General features: G+C 35.6%; 2 protein-coding genes and 1 long non-coding RNA gene across 3 annotated transcripts in view; 2 read left to right on the top strand and 1 right to left on the bottom strand.

The window, feature by feature from the left end:
* Positions 1–9,386, top strand: part of LOC127881067 (gelsolin-like protein 2) — a 28,691-nt gene extending 19,305 nt beyond the window's left edge. The window contains exons 12-14 of the mRNA XM_052428685.1: positions 6,753–6,831; positions 8,140–8,235; positions 8,724–9,386. Of these exons, the coding sequence (XP_052284645.1) occupies positions 6,753–6,831; positions 8,140–8,235; positions 8,724–8,819 (271 nt within the window). The 3' untranslated portion in view covers positions 8,820–9,386. The remainder of the gene's footprint in view (positions 1–6,752; positions 6,832–8,139; positions 8,236–8,723) is intronic.
* A 2,081-nt stretch (positions 9,387–11,467) lies between these two features.
* Positions 11,468–13,635, top strand: LOC127879259 (streptavidin-like). The gene is made up of 3 exons (XM_052426057.1): positions 11,468–11,620; positions 12,337–12,445; positions 13,034–13,635. The coding sequence occupies exons 1-3, from the start codon at positions 11,606–11,608 to the stop codon at positions 13,411–13,413; spliced, it is 504 nt and encodes a 167-aa protein (XP_052282017.1). The 5' UTR covers positions 11,468–11,605; the 3' UTR covers positions 13,414–13,635.
* A 1,484-nt stretch (positions 13,636–15,119) lies between these two features.
* LOC127879150 (uncharacterized) lies at positions 15,120–15,826 on the bottom strand. The gene is made up of 3 exons (XR_008048950.1): positions 15,753–15,826; positions 15,444–15,597; positions 15,120–15,227 (listed from the first exon to the last, which is right to left on the bottom strand). It is a non-coding gene; the product is annotated as an uncharacterized LOC127879150 (long non-coding RNA).
* Positions 15,827–16,100: the final 274 nt, after the last annotated feature.

Genomic DNA, 16,100 nt, shown 5'->3' with positions numbered 1-16,100 from the left:
TGAATACACTTTTTAATGGCATAAGCGACGTTATTCGTATCTTTTAAAATATTCAAAAACTTAAGTATATTTCTGAAGTCAAAGCTTTGTTCAGTTCCATTACTGCATTTAACGTTTCTAATTTCAAAGATCATTCTTCATCTGTTTTATAAACTTGATAATGGCATAAGCGACGTTATTCGTATCTTTTATAATATACAACAACTTACGTATATTTCTGAAGTCAAAGCTTTTTTTTATATCCCCATGGAGTTGGAGTCATAAAGATTGGTCCGTCAGCTCGCTTTGATGTCCGTACGTCCTGAAGCTTATGTTTTCAACTGTTCTTTTACCCTTTGCATGTTGGGAAATTTGTCGTCTGCTAAAATGTCGTCTGCAGAATTTCTAAAATTAGCATTTTCTTCGATTTTTTGTTCTAAGAATACTATCAGAATAGCAAACAGTTTGGATCCTGATGAGACGCCACGTTCTCTGGCGTCTCATTTGGATCCAAACTGTTTGTAAATGCCTTCAAAATTCGGTTCCAGCACTGAAAGAGTTAACAACTTGTTAGTTATTGCACAAACACACACAGTTGAATGGCCATAATATGTAGCTCTTGCTGAGACGAGTTCTAGCAAAATTATGGCTCTTTGGCTGGTTTCCAGTATAAAATATATAGTCCCAAAATCGTGTGTTTTCAGCTGCTCTTTAAGTGCTTGGCGTAAAGTTTCAAAACTGCATGGCCTTAATGTTCAGAACTGAATTAGGGCTCTTCTATGTCCAATGCAGCATATATCGTGGATTTGTATGCGTCAAATATCTTATCTGGAAGGCATTCGTGTCTGTGACTCATTGTTAATTTGTATTGTTAAATTATTTAATATTGGCGAATACGGACCCATTCTAAGAAACATGAAATGTCAGATGTTATGTTTTTTCTTAATGCACACTACTAAACCATTGATGTTATTTCCTATTTTGAGGTTTGAGTTTGCGATTGCAAAACATTTAAAGGCCTTAGAGGTTTTTTACTTCTCATAAAATTGATAAATTGCAGTAATATTTTTAATCAGTTTTGTTTATTTCAATGCATTTTTCAGGATAAGGTAAGTGTGATCTCTTGTACAAATGTTGTACGCAATTGTTAATTGCCAATTGTTTGCAATACTTTGCTCTGTCTCCATGCAAGTTATGTTAGGCCTGCGATTGCTTTACTTTACAAAACAACAACATAGCATCGTATTAAGAATAGTGCTTATACAATATGATATGGGTTGGTCTTTGACTTTGCATTATTCAAATGAGTAAATTCAGGAATACAAACAATAAAATTAATGCTGTGTAAACGTTTACTCAGTATATCTAGGTGTTTCTAAGCTTATAGAAATTTGAATGAATAGCACTATTAGTGATTTAATTATAATGTAACTATATTATTATGGAATTCATTTGTATAAATCAAAACAACAAAGATGAATTAAACTATAATAACCATACAGATCATTCCCGTATAGAGTTGAAAGGCTTACCTGCTTTCGTCCGCCATCCTAAGATGCAGAGTAGAAAATATGCAGTTTTGTTTAAAGCGAGATTATATGATTTATGTGTTAAATAGTAATACTTTGATAAAATATGTTACACAAAATAGGCAAGAGAAAGTATACATTGAAGACGAATTTCATAAAATGCAGCAAAGACAAATTAGCGCTCCGAGCCGATTGTGACGAAGATATTTCGTACATATTTTCCTACAATAACCGAAGCACTCGTCTTTTTATTAGGATCAGAGTTAGTGTTCGTGTGTCGTATGAATATATATCGTTGCAGGAATTTAAAATGAACCGTTAAATTTAGATTCACATCGTACATGCATGATATACATGCTGGCGAATTCGACTGTCCAGACATTTTCGATTTCAGAATTAAATATCTTGCTTATTTCGCATTTTTCGACACATGTTCTTCTTAACTTTTATTGTCCCCTACCGGTTTCAACGGAGGGGACTTATGGTTTGCGCTCTGTGTGTCCGTCAGTCCGTGAGTCTGTGAGTCTGTCACACTTTTCTGGATCCTGCGATAACTTTAAAAGTTCTTTATATTTTTTCATGAAACCTAAAACATGGATAGATGGCAGTATGGACATTATGCACGCCATTTCACTGTGTTCCTATGTCAAACATTCTGGTTGCTATGTCAACAAACAATTCTTCTGACAATGGTGGGGCCAGTAGGGGTCATATATTGCTTGGCAATAGTCTTGTTTACATTTATATTTAAATATATGTATAATAAGTTGTTTACTCATTTTATATAAATTCATAAATATTTGACAAAATCGTATAATCTCGCTTTAATGCTTATAAAACAGTGACACTTCACAGAAAGCAGCAAACATAGACATATGCGCAATGCTCAAGTCGCTGGAGTGTAGTTACGATTGCACAGAGTTGTCTCCTAAATCACAAGATTCAAACAATTCATTGACCGTTCATTAGGGTGTTTTGTCCCTGCGTACATCTGATATATTTCTGTCCTATTAATTGACCACATATTCTGCTGCAATCTCATACTTATGGAAGTCTTTGAAAAATTATATTTACATATTGTCAAATTGCTTTAGATACCTGTCAATCAACAATAGAGTCGAACAAGCATGGGTTTACATTTACAATCGTAAACAAAAGCACATGCCCGAGTAAACAAAAGCACATGCCCGAGTAAACAAAAGCACATGTCCGAGTATAATAACCAATTTGCTCCAAACTTTAAGATACACAGCCGGAAAGCGGAGCGACACATTTTCTATCGAAGCGCATGTAGCTATTGTTAATTAGATTCGCATTTTATTTGCGCATCTATAATATAATGTGTGCGTTCTTTTGTAGCGTAGCTTAGTACATGTACATCATTTGTGTACGTGATTCATAATTATACATTTGTAAGCGTTCGAGTAATACGAGTCATGTATTGTGTTATTTTTGCTGTTTTGCTTTATGTTATTGTTTTCAATATGCTTCACTATTAAGTTTATAATATGTGACGCAATAATACAAGTTTAAAGTTGTAAAATTAATGGACATAAAAAACCTGTGATTTGATCATTGTTTGCCATGTAATGCATCATTCGTATTTATTTAAATTGATTTGCGTTATATTTAAACATTTTTCTGAATGCGTTACATAGACCACTACGAAAATAATGAGTTAACAGTTGATATTTTCACACACAGAAAAAAGACAGCTATATCCCCCGCCGAGGTTTGGGGGTTGCGGGGGGGGGGGGGGCTTTCATTAAAGTGGTGACATTGATGTTGAGTTAACGCATGACATTACCTTTTCGTAGTTATTGGAGATATAAAGCAAATCAAATAAAAAATAAGACTAAAGTATTGACCTTCAAGTGAGACATTGACCTTGAGCCAGTGTGGTGCCTTCTACAAATGCTCTAAATGGCCTAAACACTATAGCCAAGTTAAAAAATCAACTTCAGTAATTGCAGAAGATATACACCGGACAAGAAATAAGGGGCTCCATTATTTGACCAAAAATGATAACCTTAACTTTGACCCGTCATGACTGATTCATGCCCACTGCGCAACGCCTCAGATATTTAATAAAAGTCCTTCATAAGAGTATATAAGTTATGAAGCGGACACACACATGAGGGCCAGGGGCGTAGCTAGCATTTTTTGCTGTTGGCCCGGATATGATACATAAAAACGGGGGGTTCGGGGTCCTCCCCTGGAAAATTTTTAAATCCTATAACGCCTGTGGTGAAATTTAAAGCATATCTAGACAAATAATAAGATAATACATTGGCCTTTGATATTTTACTGTTTTATCAAAATGTCAGAGAACTAAATTATACTGTATTATCTTTATACAAGATAACTAAATTTCAAAACAATATGGAACAAAGAAACATTAATAGGTGTAACCCTCCACTTATTCACTAGTCAAACCATGGGAATTCTTTCCAATAATACTGTCTGTATGTCTATTATTGCATAAACTCTACCTATAATGCTCTCTGGCGGGTTGCAGAAACTTGGCAAAAGGAGGGCTTGAACGGGAGAAATCGTGTATTAACAATATAAAGAAGTGAAACTCCAGCTGCTGGAGTAGTATTTAATTATTATTATAAACAATTAGTACCAGGTAGGTCCTTTATTTAAGGCAAGTGACCGATTGCACAAACAGTACAAAACAGCACAATACAGCACAATACAAACCAAAATAAACACACATAAGAATAAAGCTGGGGTCACCGCCTTGGAACGGTCAATGCAAAGCATTGGGGGTTTAAACCGGTTTTGGAGCGCGCAACCTAACACTTGGCCCAGCAATATTCATAATACATTTAAGTGTAAATAAAATTTAACCTCATAGCATTGTAACTCAAATTAAACAATAATAAAAGGGAATTAAAACGCATTCAATTTAATTACCATTTAATTATTCAATGGTATTGAAGATACCAGAGCAACAGAGTTACAACTTTTTGAGTAACGATGGAATGCAACTATGAACAAGTGTCAACTACATTCCTTCTTTATAGAAAAAGATTAAAAAATATAGCATCATAAAGTTTATATTTCAAATCATCATCGCACAAATACAGGAAGAAGCAGCAATAATGGGCGTAAAATTTCATATTACATTGCTTGGTTGTTTATGTATTGCTAAAAAATAAATCAAACAAGAAACGCCTGTCACAGAGAAAATAAAAATAAAATTATAAACCCAATGACCTATGCATGTAGATTACAACTGGGAAAGTTGGTCGTATGACGTCACAAAAATCAATGTACCCAGGAACAGGCGATTCACGTGCCGTTCAAGCCCTGTTATGTGTTTTTCATATCCATAATCTTGTCCACGCGCAGTTACTTCCCTTCTCCAGCCTTCGACGACTTTCCAAGCATAAATGGGGAACTGAATAAGCACCAGTTTCCTCATGCATGCAGGGATAATTACTATTTCAATCCACTTTTCAAGTTATACCATCTGCACTCTCTTGACAACAGCTTTATTCTATTTGCAACGTCAATGAAGTTAAGGTTATACCCAACACTTTCTAAAGACTATGCTGTAAATGTAAGTGTTTATGTACCTTCAACGTTCCTGCTGTAAATTCCAAAATAATTCCTCATTTCTTACTTTATGCGACTGCATTTAAACCTTGCATTAAGCCACTGTTTAAACACATTTTAAATCGAAAATTGCCTATCCGAAGGTAAAGCCTCGTCATTTCGGATGATGACCGAGTGAGGCATATGTAAAACACAACCTTGAACTGTATTGAATAATCGAATTATTTTGTCGATGTCGAATGAACAAAACATATTGTTTTCAATGTTATTTAAAAATTATTTTGGTAAGTGTGATTTGTTTATGCAATAACCGATTAATGTCGAGATAAAGAGCGAATATTACTATGAAATAAAAGCCAGTAACTGCGCACTCAGGCAGGAACGGATTTATCGAGCGCCCACAGATGATCATGCCCTCCAAAACGTGTATTATCCCTATATAACAGAACGTTTTTGTTCGGCATCAAGGGACCGAACCGACCCGGATTCAGTCAATAGATCGGGATACGGGGGCAAATGCTCCATTATAATTTTCCGCGGTCATAAACATCATCCGGATTGTTTCTTAAAAATTCAATGATAATCGATTATAACTTACTATACTGTTGCAAGGGGGACAAGTAGATCTACATGTAGATCTATGTAAACTTGTTACAAGTCGCGTGAAAAGTAGCGAGCTAGAATCTATGCACATAGAAAGAAGTAGAGTTAATAATTGGAAGATATGTACTTTGAACAAGACCAGAATCCACTGTCGGAGGATTATGTCAATATGAAATGCAGATTTCTAACACCTCATCCCCATCAGGGTCAACAATTTAATGTGTTTTTCGAAGTTGAAGCATTTTAAATTGTTTCATGTTTAAAAAAAATGTAGGCTCGGGCCTGCTGTGCCTAATAGCAGCTACGCCCCTGAAGGCTAATGCTTTTGACGTTGCATTGTGAAATTGCCCTTAACCCGGCAAGGCTGAAGAATGCCTTTTGCACAAGTGCACAATAATTTCCATATACAATGCAACTTGAATGAATATCCTTCTATAGGTATATGAAATATGGACTAGACCCCAAAAGAGTCTCAAACTTTTGGCCTTGAAGTATGACGGTGAAATTGATCCAGCGTGATTGACTAATGTCTACGCATCGTCTCAATGGCATAAACGTTATTACCCAGTTTTAAGTAACTCCTTTTATGAGTATTTTATATATATTCCGGACATGAAAAGAGGCTCGACATTTTGACATGGAAGAATGACATTGACCGTGAGCCGGTGTGAATAACATTCCATGCCCGCAGCATCTAAGGGAACCGTTTACCTTGAATTATGATTATGACATTTAGCCGGCTTGTGTTCACATCGTCTCAATAAACTAAACATTGTAACCTATTTACATGAAAACTAGTAAATAGGGATATGAGATTTGTACGGGAAATTAAAAGCCTAGGCTCAAAATTTTGACGTTGAATTATGACCTTGACCTTCAGCCGGCGTGACTGACTCCTTTCTTCCAAACATCATGTCAATGCCATTAACATCTGAAGCACCTTTCATGATTATCAACCAATATTCAATGTTTGATGTAACACCCTTTTCAGTTATGTTGTTCACAATATTATTGTTTATTTCGAATGAAACTTCGTGTTTTGCACATCAACGCATATACGTGTCGTTATTTCAGAGTATCTGATGCTTCCGGTAAGGTGGAGTTCACGGAACTGAAGACCGGAAATATTGCCAAGGCGGACCTTGGCAGTGACGTAAGTTAGCCTTATGATTGGTATTAGGTTATCCGGAGTCACGAGTCATATGCATATATTTCGGATACGCATTATTTAGTATAGTTAAGTTTTCAACGCCGAATATGTATAAAAATAAGGCATACGATTCAGACCACATGTATCCTCGTTCATCCAAATCCGTTGTGCTTCCATACTATGTGTTTTCAACAAATATTGCGCTGTCGGTTTGCGTCGACAATTGACCATACGATACCGAGAACATCTAATTATGTTTAGCCCTCTTCCCACAAAAAACAACATCACATATGTCGTCGCTTTTTCCGTTTGTACGTCCTTCATTCACAATTTCACGCCTCTGGCATATCTAAGTGTTTGCTGGCAAGAATTCGACGAAACTTCATGGGAAGCCTCATTATCAAGATACGGTTATCATAATACCAGTACGTCCCGCTTCAGTGATTTTTCTTACGATTATGTTACTTTTATATATGTCTGGATATAATAATATTATGGATTTCCGAGCTAATTTTCTGCAACGGTTTTTTTTATTTTACATGATAATATAGGGACACTTCAATACCAAAAAGTTTACTGTCTACGAAGTTGTTACGCTTTAATTTATTTTATCCGAGTTATTCGAGTTTATTCTGTAAAAAAAATCGTATACGTTCAAACATGTATCTTCATGTTTGAGATTATAATGTATGTTCGTTTGCTTGCTACGGAATCGATGCCCTGATGTGTTTTTTGGCAAGACGGGCTATGCAGGAATTCAATATACAGAAGGGGTAATCACGTGACAAACAAGATGGCGACGTCCATGCCGAGGCAGGTATTTTTCGTCGTTTTATACCCTTTATTACTTATAATATTTTTTCTTTTCCGCTCACTTTCCAGCCATATTAGTAAGAAAGTTACTGGCTTTTATTTCATAGTAATATTCGCTCTTTATCTCGACATTAATCGGTGCGAAATTTCTTAGCGGGATGACCTAATTAGGGCTCCATTAAAAAAAGTTGCGGGAAGTACAGTCGAGATATAAAGCGAATTTAAATACGAAATAAACGCTAATTACCTTTTTACTGATAAAGCTAAAAAATAAATAGAAGTAATAAAGGGTATAAAACGTCGAAAAATAACTGTCTCGATATGGACGTCGCCATCTTGACTATCACGTGATTAACCCCACTGATATAGAGCAAATATAATTTTCTAACAGAAAACATCAAATAAGTTCTTGAAATCCTTACGATAAAAATAAAATTAGTTTGAACTTGTCGAATCCATGAGAATGGCAAAGCGCTATTTGATTGGTTTTGTTTTCAGGACGTGTTCCTGTTCGATTCGTGTGAGCAGATCTTCGTCTGGATCGGTCAAAATGCCTCCCCGGCCGAGAAAAGGAACGGCATGACATATGCGCACGTAAGATGTCATTCCATGTCTTTCCCCAATGAATTTTCTAGGTGCCGATGCATTTATGTTCAAATCCCCATACCCGTAGAAAACCTTTCCCATACCCATCTGTGCCTGCGCACGAGTCTCCGCCCCATCCGTGTAGAACATAACACTTTTGCACTAAGCAGGGGTTAAAAGCCGGTTTATTTAACCTGCAGTACTGCCGCGCTGAAAATGTACCTTTTAAACATACGATCTGCGCTCACATTTAAGAGTGTAACATTTGTCTCTGAACTAAATGATTTAATAGTTTTCTACAGCATACTCAGTTCAACGCTAGGATAGAATTGCTACTATTGCCTTTGGTGAAAATCTTTCAATGGTTTGAATATACTCACCTGCTGACATTTTCGAGTCGTTTTTGATGAATTAATATTTGTTACAATGCCTAGGATTTCCACCATTCCTTGTGGGATCCATATTTCATAACATCTTTATTAATCTTGATCTCTCAGAATCACTGCATGAAGACGAACCGCCCGTTCCTGCCAATCCACGTGGTGAAGGAGGGTCGTAACTACGCCACGCTCGACATCGCTCTGTCAGCTTAGACTAATGACGTCATAACGCCTGCCACGTCATAACTACAGTTCGCACGCAGTGCTGCAAATGATGACGTTATTGGCTACGCATGTTGGTCGTGTTCTTCACTTCCAAAAAGCATTGGTGTTCAATATACATTACTTCTTCTTCTAATATTATTTTTTAATAATTTGAGGTGATATATATTCGACGTTTTGACGTTCACAATCTTATGGTGTGTTCGAAGTAAGCTCGCTGTGTCTAAAACATGTATCAATCTTAGTATCGAAATCTACACATGTTAACACGCATAAGTGTTGACTAAAGAACGCTTTTTCTTAGACATTTGGAGAGCCATGACCAATCATTTTGCTATCGGTCTACAATATCGTCGGTTAACACCAAAACTAGTTTCCAATTATGTTTTAAGCAACATAAATAATGTTCACAGAATTCAGTTAATTCATGGACCAAGTGTGTTAAGCTACCATAGTTGACTCTAAGTTATTGCATTATACGCTTTGTCTTGTTTTCTGTGTTCTTTTATTTATATACTCCAGTATATGTGTGTTGTAAAAAAAGAGGAATATAAAGTATCTAGACTTGTTATTATTTCACCAACTCCTGCATTGAACGATTTTATGATGCTCGACTATCAGATCAATAAACGGTGGGAGCGTTCTTTAGATCTCCCCCATAGACACCCAGTACTGGTTCAAGTCCCAGGAAACGACGGATGATATGGTTTGTCAATAAATATACAACGACTTAATTTGTCGCGCGCATGAACCAGGTCCCTAGCTTCAAGGTCGATGGCACAATCCAATTTCTGTTTTCAAGTTTAGTTATCTTAAGAGCATGGATGCATATGTATGGAACAGGCAAGACCGTAATTATTATAAGTAATGGTACATGGCATGTTCTTGTTCTATAATCTTTTGCTAGATAAGGTAAAGTCGATTTTCTTCTAACCATGTTACATTCTTTAATTTGATTCTCAACAGTATACATAAACAAACGAAACGCGCTATGACATCTTAGAACATAACTATAGAGGAGGCGTAATAACATTGTTTCGTAAACTATTATTAACCATGTATACCGACGCGATTGATTCAACAATACATAACCAGCCAAATTGTAATAATAGTTATAAAATGTATGGACATTATTAATAAAATATGAAAAAATTATTAAGTGTATTACAAAAATATATAAAACTATAATTTTGTTATTGCACATCTTACTTAATTCTTTTTCGAAATACATTCTCAGTAACACAAACTATAAAAGAAAAAATGTAGTTTTTATAAAATTGTATAAATTGACACAGTCAAGGTCATGTCAAAACATGTTTAGCAACTATATATAGTTGTGCTTGCACTTTTTAACCATCAAGTTTCGATTTCTGCGAAACAATTGTGCACTCACTTTCCAACCATCAAGTTGATATCGGTGAAACAATTGTATAAGTGTTGGGATTGAGTCATAAACACAATATAATATTAAAGCTACAGGGCGTTGAGAAACTTCCACATTAATCGAATAAAAATATATCTAAATTTCGCGTAATCAACAAAGCATTATACAGAAAGAAACGGACAGTAAATGATGTCATTGTTTTCATTTTTATGGCGTAAATTGTATTTTAGTGTTGTTTCCAGCCAATTTTATTTAAAAAAAAATATAATAGAAAAATGTTCCATTGATTTGTACACGCGCTTCTCTATTAAGCGACCCGGGATCGATCACTGTTCCGGGAAGCATTAGCGTTAAGAAGGTTATCACAATATCGAACAGTAGGGTTTTCTCATGGTACTCCCCCAACCCACAACTCAAGAAAAAAATGGAAAATCCTTCAACAACTAAACAACTATCGGTACTTTGTAGATATAATGGAAACAAAAACTGTGTTTGTGAAACACAATGCCCCCTACTGCGTTTTGAAGCCGCACGGCAGCTATTTTAGAAAAAAAGACCTTTGACCTTGAAGAATGACATTGACCTTTCACTACTCAAAATGTGCAGCTCCATGAGATACACATGCATGCCAAATATCAAGTTGCTATCTTTAATATTGCAAAAGATATGACCAACCTTAAAGTTTTGGGACAGACACACACATACAATGACAGACAGACAGGCCAAAAACAATATACCCCCGATCACTCGATCCGAGGGCATACACAACTTGTACCATCTCTTGTGAGTCTTGTAAGTGATTAGGTAGATTAGATAGGAGTGACGTCACTCATTCCGGGCCCTTATAGAATTCAGCTTTATGAACTGAAAGAATACTTCGAAATACTAACACCCTGGCGACACTTTTTAAATTGTCTTAAAAGCTTGCATTCATAAACAAGAGGCTTTGAAACTTTGAAAATAGGCATCTATTTCATCTAGATTCGGCTACATGCAAGTAAGCCGCAATCTGAATCGAGTGGTTGAATATATACATGCGTTGGATCAAGACATAACACTCAAAACATATTTCGTCACCCGAGTTGACATAAATTAATAATAATTGCAACACATTAACAAACATGTTTTTATTTAATATTCCTTTCTATCTAAGTGAGCATTGTATTTATATTGTATGCACATTAAAATATCGATTTCCTTTTTTATGTTATGCATTATACAATATTTATAGACAACGCCAATTTTTTCAACTAGTAAAATGTTTCTTTAATATGTGATTTACATAGACTTTCGACATTTTTGTTCCGGTTATGTAGCAGGAAGTTTGCTTTAACTGCGCAGTTAAAGTCAGATCGCGTTCTTTACGGGCCAAGGAACATAAACACTGGAAAAGATGATTGGATTTTTGGTAAACGTTTTTATGTGATTTAAATATACACATTATTTAATGTAAATTCCCATATTAACTAAGTAAATGTTTTTTTTTAAATATTCAGTTATTCATGAACACTAATTAAAAAAAACACGATTTGCTGTTTCTTATTATGTTAACTGTTGTTTTTTTTTTATATTTAAACATTTTCTCTATGCTTAAAACAAGATTGTAGTGGAGGTACTATTCCCACATGAGATTCTATGATTTTGAATAAAGAAATAACACAATAAGGATGGTGCATCTATTAATTTACAAACAATATTCAATCGACATGTAACTCATATAGTGCCACTTTCAATGGCACCGAAAAGTAATTAAATCATGTAATGATCGCAATTGTTTTCTAATTATCTTTAGTCACAGGTAAATAAATATCACATTGTCGTTTGATGCGTTGCATGAAAAAAACTTTCTTACGCGTGGTTTAATTCCTACGCATAATAACTCAAAATCGGTGTTTTTTTTATAATAATTATCAACGTTATTCACGAATTTTCGATTCCACGTTTTTGATTTGTAAAACGATTACAATTGTAATATGTAAGAATTAAAATGAATGCCCTCAAAACGCCAAATGATGTGGAACATCATACAAAACACGGTAGGCCGGAAACAAAAGTCAACCAATTGGAAAAACGGACAGAAAACAAGGAAATTAACCAAATACAAAATGCCCGCTGTTTTTGTAGGCCGTGCTGCTTGTTCTACGTCTGCTGTTCGCCGCTAGTGAGATCCAGGACACAAATAAGATGTATACTTCCGGTTCTGATGCTCTGTATAACTGCTCATCCGTCGAAGGTACTGTTCCGCATATATGTTATGGTAACCTTCCGCATATAAGTCATGGTAACCTTACCGTATCTCAATACATTATGCTACACGAAGCCATTAAAAATTGAGGCACATTTTTGATAAGCCGCTATTTAATGTATATCAGTTTTTATATGCATTGTATAACTGATTAATCACTGGTGGGTGAGAGTTAACTGTATTATAATATCACAGGTCAAATTAACCGCACGCTATATGTAGTTTCAAGCGTTTCTTGCATGCATTTATCTTAACGAGTGATTTAATTGCATACGCTCAGCACTCGCAAAAGATATAACACATAGCTGTTAAAGCCTGCTATACACCAATTCATACGGCCATTAACATACTGCTATTGGTGATAACTATAATTAGATTGTACGCATATTAATACGCATGCCATATGTGCTGTGGATTATATTTCTTGAAACAATTTGTTAACTCCAACTATCTGCTTCTTAAAAGTCGTTCATATATACATGTGTAAAAAAATTCAGATCGCTCGATAATAAAAACCTATAATCTTAGGAATCAAACCAATCAAGAAGCTATTTCATTCTTCAACACTCTTTACAGAAATATGCAAAGTGCCTATTCCGAGTTCGTATAACAACTGCTCGAGGGCTGGGGTTTGGAAGAACGAGCTCCAATCAGTCATGCGAATCACGTGCATTCAAGGGCAAATAAGGGGCTTCTACTGTAGCGCCGTTGGGAAGGCGAAGTCCTACTATCCGTTGTCAGGAAGATACTTGGTTGCCAGGGGTAACTCGGTCATCATGGGATGGACCGTCGCATGGCAGAACCCCAGTGGAAATAATCAGTCGTCGACGTCATGGTCCGCCATATCGTACACGGGTGACGTCATCGAGAGTCAATGGCTGCTGACGTCATATTCGACGGAGCTTTGGAGAACAGTCATGAGCAATCGCGATCGGTTCATGAAAGTTAGATGTTAGTCTTCTCATCTGCGAAAACAATGTATCTTTCTTGAGTGGACGTTCTATAAACACTGCAAATATTTAAAAGGGCTTGACTGATATACTCTTAGAAATAAGCACTATTATGACTGACCTTGATTTTAAAAGTTCTACGAAAATCTAGTGCAATACTATAATTGCATGCAAAATGTATGTTCATTTCTTATGTATCTTTATTTGCAATAAATCTTTAACGCTGAATTGTTTTCATTAATTATTTATGCGTGTTTCCCATAGTGCCGCCCTTGCTATCTACTCTTTATATGGTGTTTACATGTACATATCACAATAAGAAGAAGCACAGTGCACATACTTTCTCATCTGGGCTTAAGACACTCTTTAATTTATTTCTCTTTGTTCACTATATACACTTTGGGTATTGACAGGATGATACAATCACAACTGTAAAATGCACCTACTTGAAACTTCATATGCCGAATAGTTTAACTGTAGAGTAGTACAGACAAAAGGAAAACGTTCCTCTTTTGATATAATGGAGTAATATTTTTGACGGCGCAAACGTAAACATTTTAAGTGTTTATGCTTTGTTCTTAAACTTAATAGCATTTCCGCTATTAACTTACTGTGGTTTGATATATCTCATTCAAGAAATAAGCATTGTACACGAACCATAAATTCGCACTTCATAATATTGGAGATCTTGTTTGTACTTCGTGTTTGCCTGAACAACACCCTTACGAAGGCGGCTTCATTTATAAAATTAAATTGCAATTCACAAAAGCAATGACTGCAATTCCTTTTAACAGTGTTATTATATCATGTAAAAATGTGGCGTCGTCGTCTAGATTGCTCTCTTACTGCGAACAAAATTTTCAAGCGAGGCATCATACTATGAGTCATGATATAGCAAACATCAAACTAGCTAACACGAGGGTGACGCTCGATCGGGGAGATTTTGTTAGAATATGAAATATATTCCACCACAATTTACGCCCGACTTTTGATTGTAGTGCCCGAGCGAAATGGTTCAATACACTAGGATTGAAGTCGGAAATCAAGCTTTCCATAGTTGCACGTCCTGTTGACCATTCTAAATACAATGTCTGAAAGCATGTGCAGTGTAATACATTAAAATGATATATAATTTGTAAGGATTCGTATGCAATCATCAAATTCATAAATATGAGAAGTACACGGACTGATTGAGTTTAATTGGTTTGTTTCTTACTGACATATGGAAGTTCATTCTGAGACATTTCTTCGTGTCGTTCTCAGCTTGGCATATAACATGCTCGGCTAAAGTGACTAAATTTCACTCTCTGAACTAATTATTTTTAAAGTGATCATCACATTTGGCAGTAATTTACGGCTATAATAGAACAATCGTTCAGAATTAAACGTTTGTCAATATCGTGTTGTATGAACACTTGATATTACTTGAAGATATACGCCAGTTGTGTGAGATACCTCAATCATAGTTGAATATCAAGTTATGTTTACAACTACAGCAGAAAACAAAACAGACACAAAGAATGAATTGATTATTCAACGGATTTTAATCGCTTAAAACGTAATTGTATGATATCAGATCAGTCATTGAAATTCAGATTTAAATCTACAAGCAAGTCGGGCTAGTACTATGGGAATTTGAACAAGCCCGAGTCAGATTTTACTAGCCCAAACATTTTTGTTAAAAATGCAGATAAACATAACATAAAACATCCAAAGAAGCATTCATTTATTCAATCTTTAGAATACAATACAAATCTCTTATTAATTTCATCACCATCCAAGTTAGCTTCCTCGTCATCTGAGCCAGCCTCTTTCGGATCCTGAAATAAGAAGAAATTAATTTCACAAACGGATTTCAATCTAATCACAATTATAAATATATACATAAAGTTTAGGTAAAAAATTAGCAGAAATTTATCCCATCTATCCATGTGAAAGAGAGAGCAAACCTAGTGAACCACCAGAAAATATATAAGCAATTAAGTGCCAGGTTATTCTACAAAAAGCCAGTTGACAAATGCGTCAATCACAGTTACCTCAGATAAGCATTCCTCAACGACGTACTTGAATGACAACTGTTCGGCCATCATTCTATACATAGATGGTGACGTCACTACGTTATTGTCACCTCTATTCTTAGACGCATCACATTCCCCTGGTTTGGGGAATTATGCTTCCGCCAAAATGGTTCTGCGTAGGAATGAAAAAGTTAATAATGAAAGAAAAACCGTTCTTTATTGTGTGTTTAAAACGTAATGTTGTTTAAAGAAATGTTATTTAATTATGTTAAAATGTGATTTTTAATCTCTATCCAGACTGATAGCGATTATTAGAAGTATGATTACCTGACCTTCTTTCGCTTTTGCCTTGTAAAAGAAGTGCTACCCACAATTCCTTTCGCGTAAGTACACAGGTCAGTAAGACCGGTGTGTACAAAATGGTTCGGCCATTAGATCTACTCTCTGTGTCCCAAATGCAACGCAAAACATTTATTGTACATAATAGCAATCCGGGAACCACAAAACCATGCGCTGTATGCGCAGTGATTGCCCAGCACGTGTGTGCAGTGTGTTAAAACATAAGCGGTTGTTGATTTAAGCTGCTCAAAACTTTGTTTACAAATAATTAAAATGAAAGCGGAACTCGTTTTCTGTTTAATGAATTGTACAAGCACGTCGGGCTTGTAATATTGG

Source organism: Dreissena polymorpha, chromosome 1, assembly GCF_020536995.1.
Source record: "Dreissena polymorpha isolate Duluth1 chromosome 1, UMN_Dpol_1.0, whole genome shotgun sequence".
NCBI lineage: Eukaryota > Metazoa > Mollusca > Bivalvia > Myida > Dreissenidae > Dreissena > Dreissena polymorpha.
Note: the sequence above shows the minus strand (reverse complement) of the source record. Positions and strands in the feature narration are given on the sequence as shown.

Bases quoted from the DNA above. Each gene is read 5' to 3' on its own strand.
- LOC127879259 (XM_052426057.1), top strand. The intron at 12,446-13,033 runs GTACTGTTCCGC...CACTCTTTACAG, and splicing joins TAACTGCTCATCCGTCGAAG to AAATATGCAAAGTGCCTATT.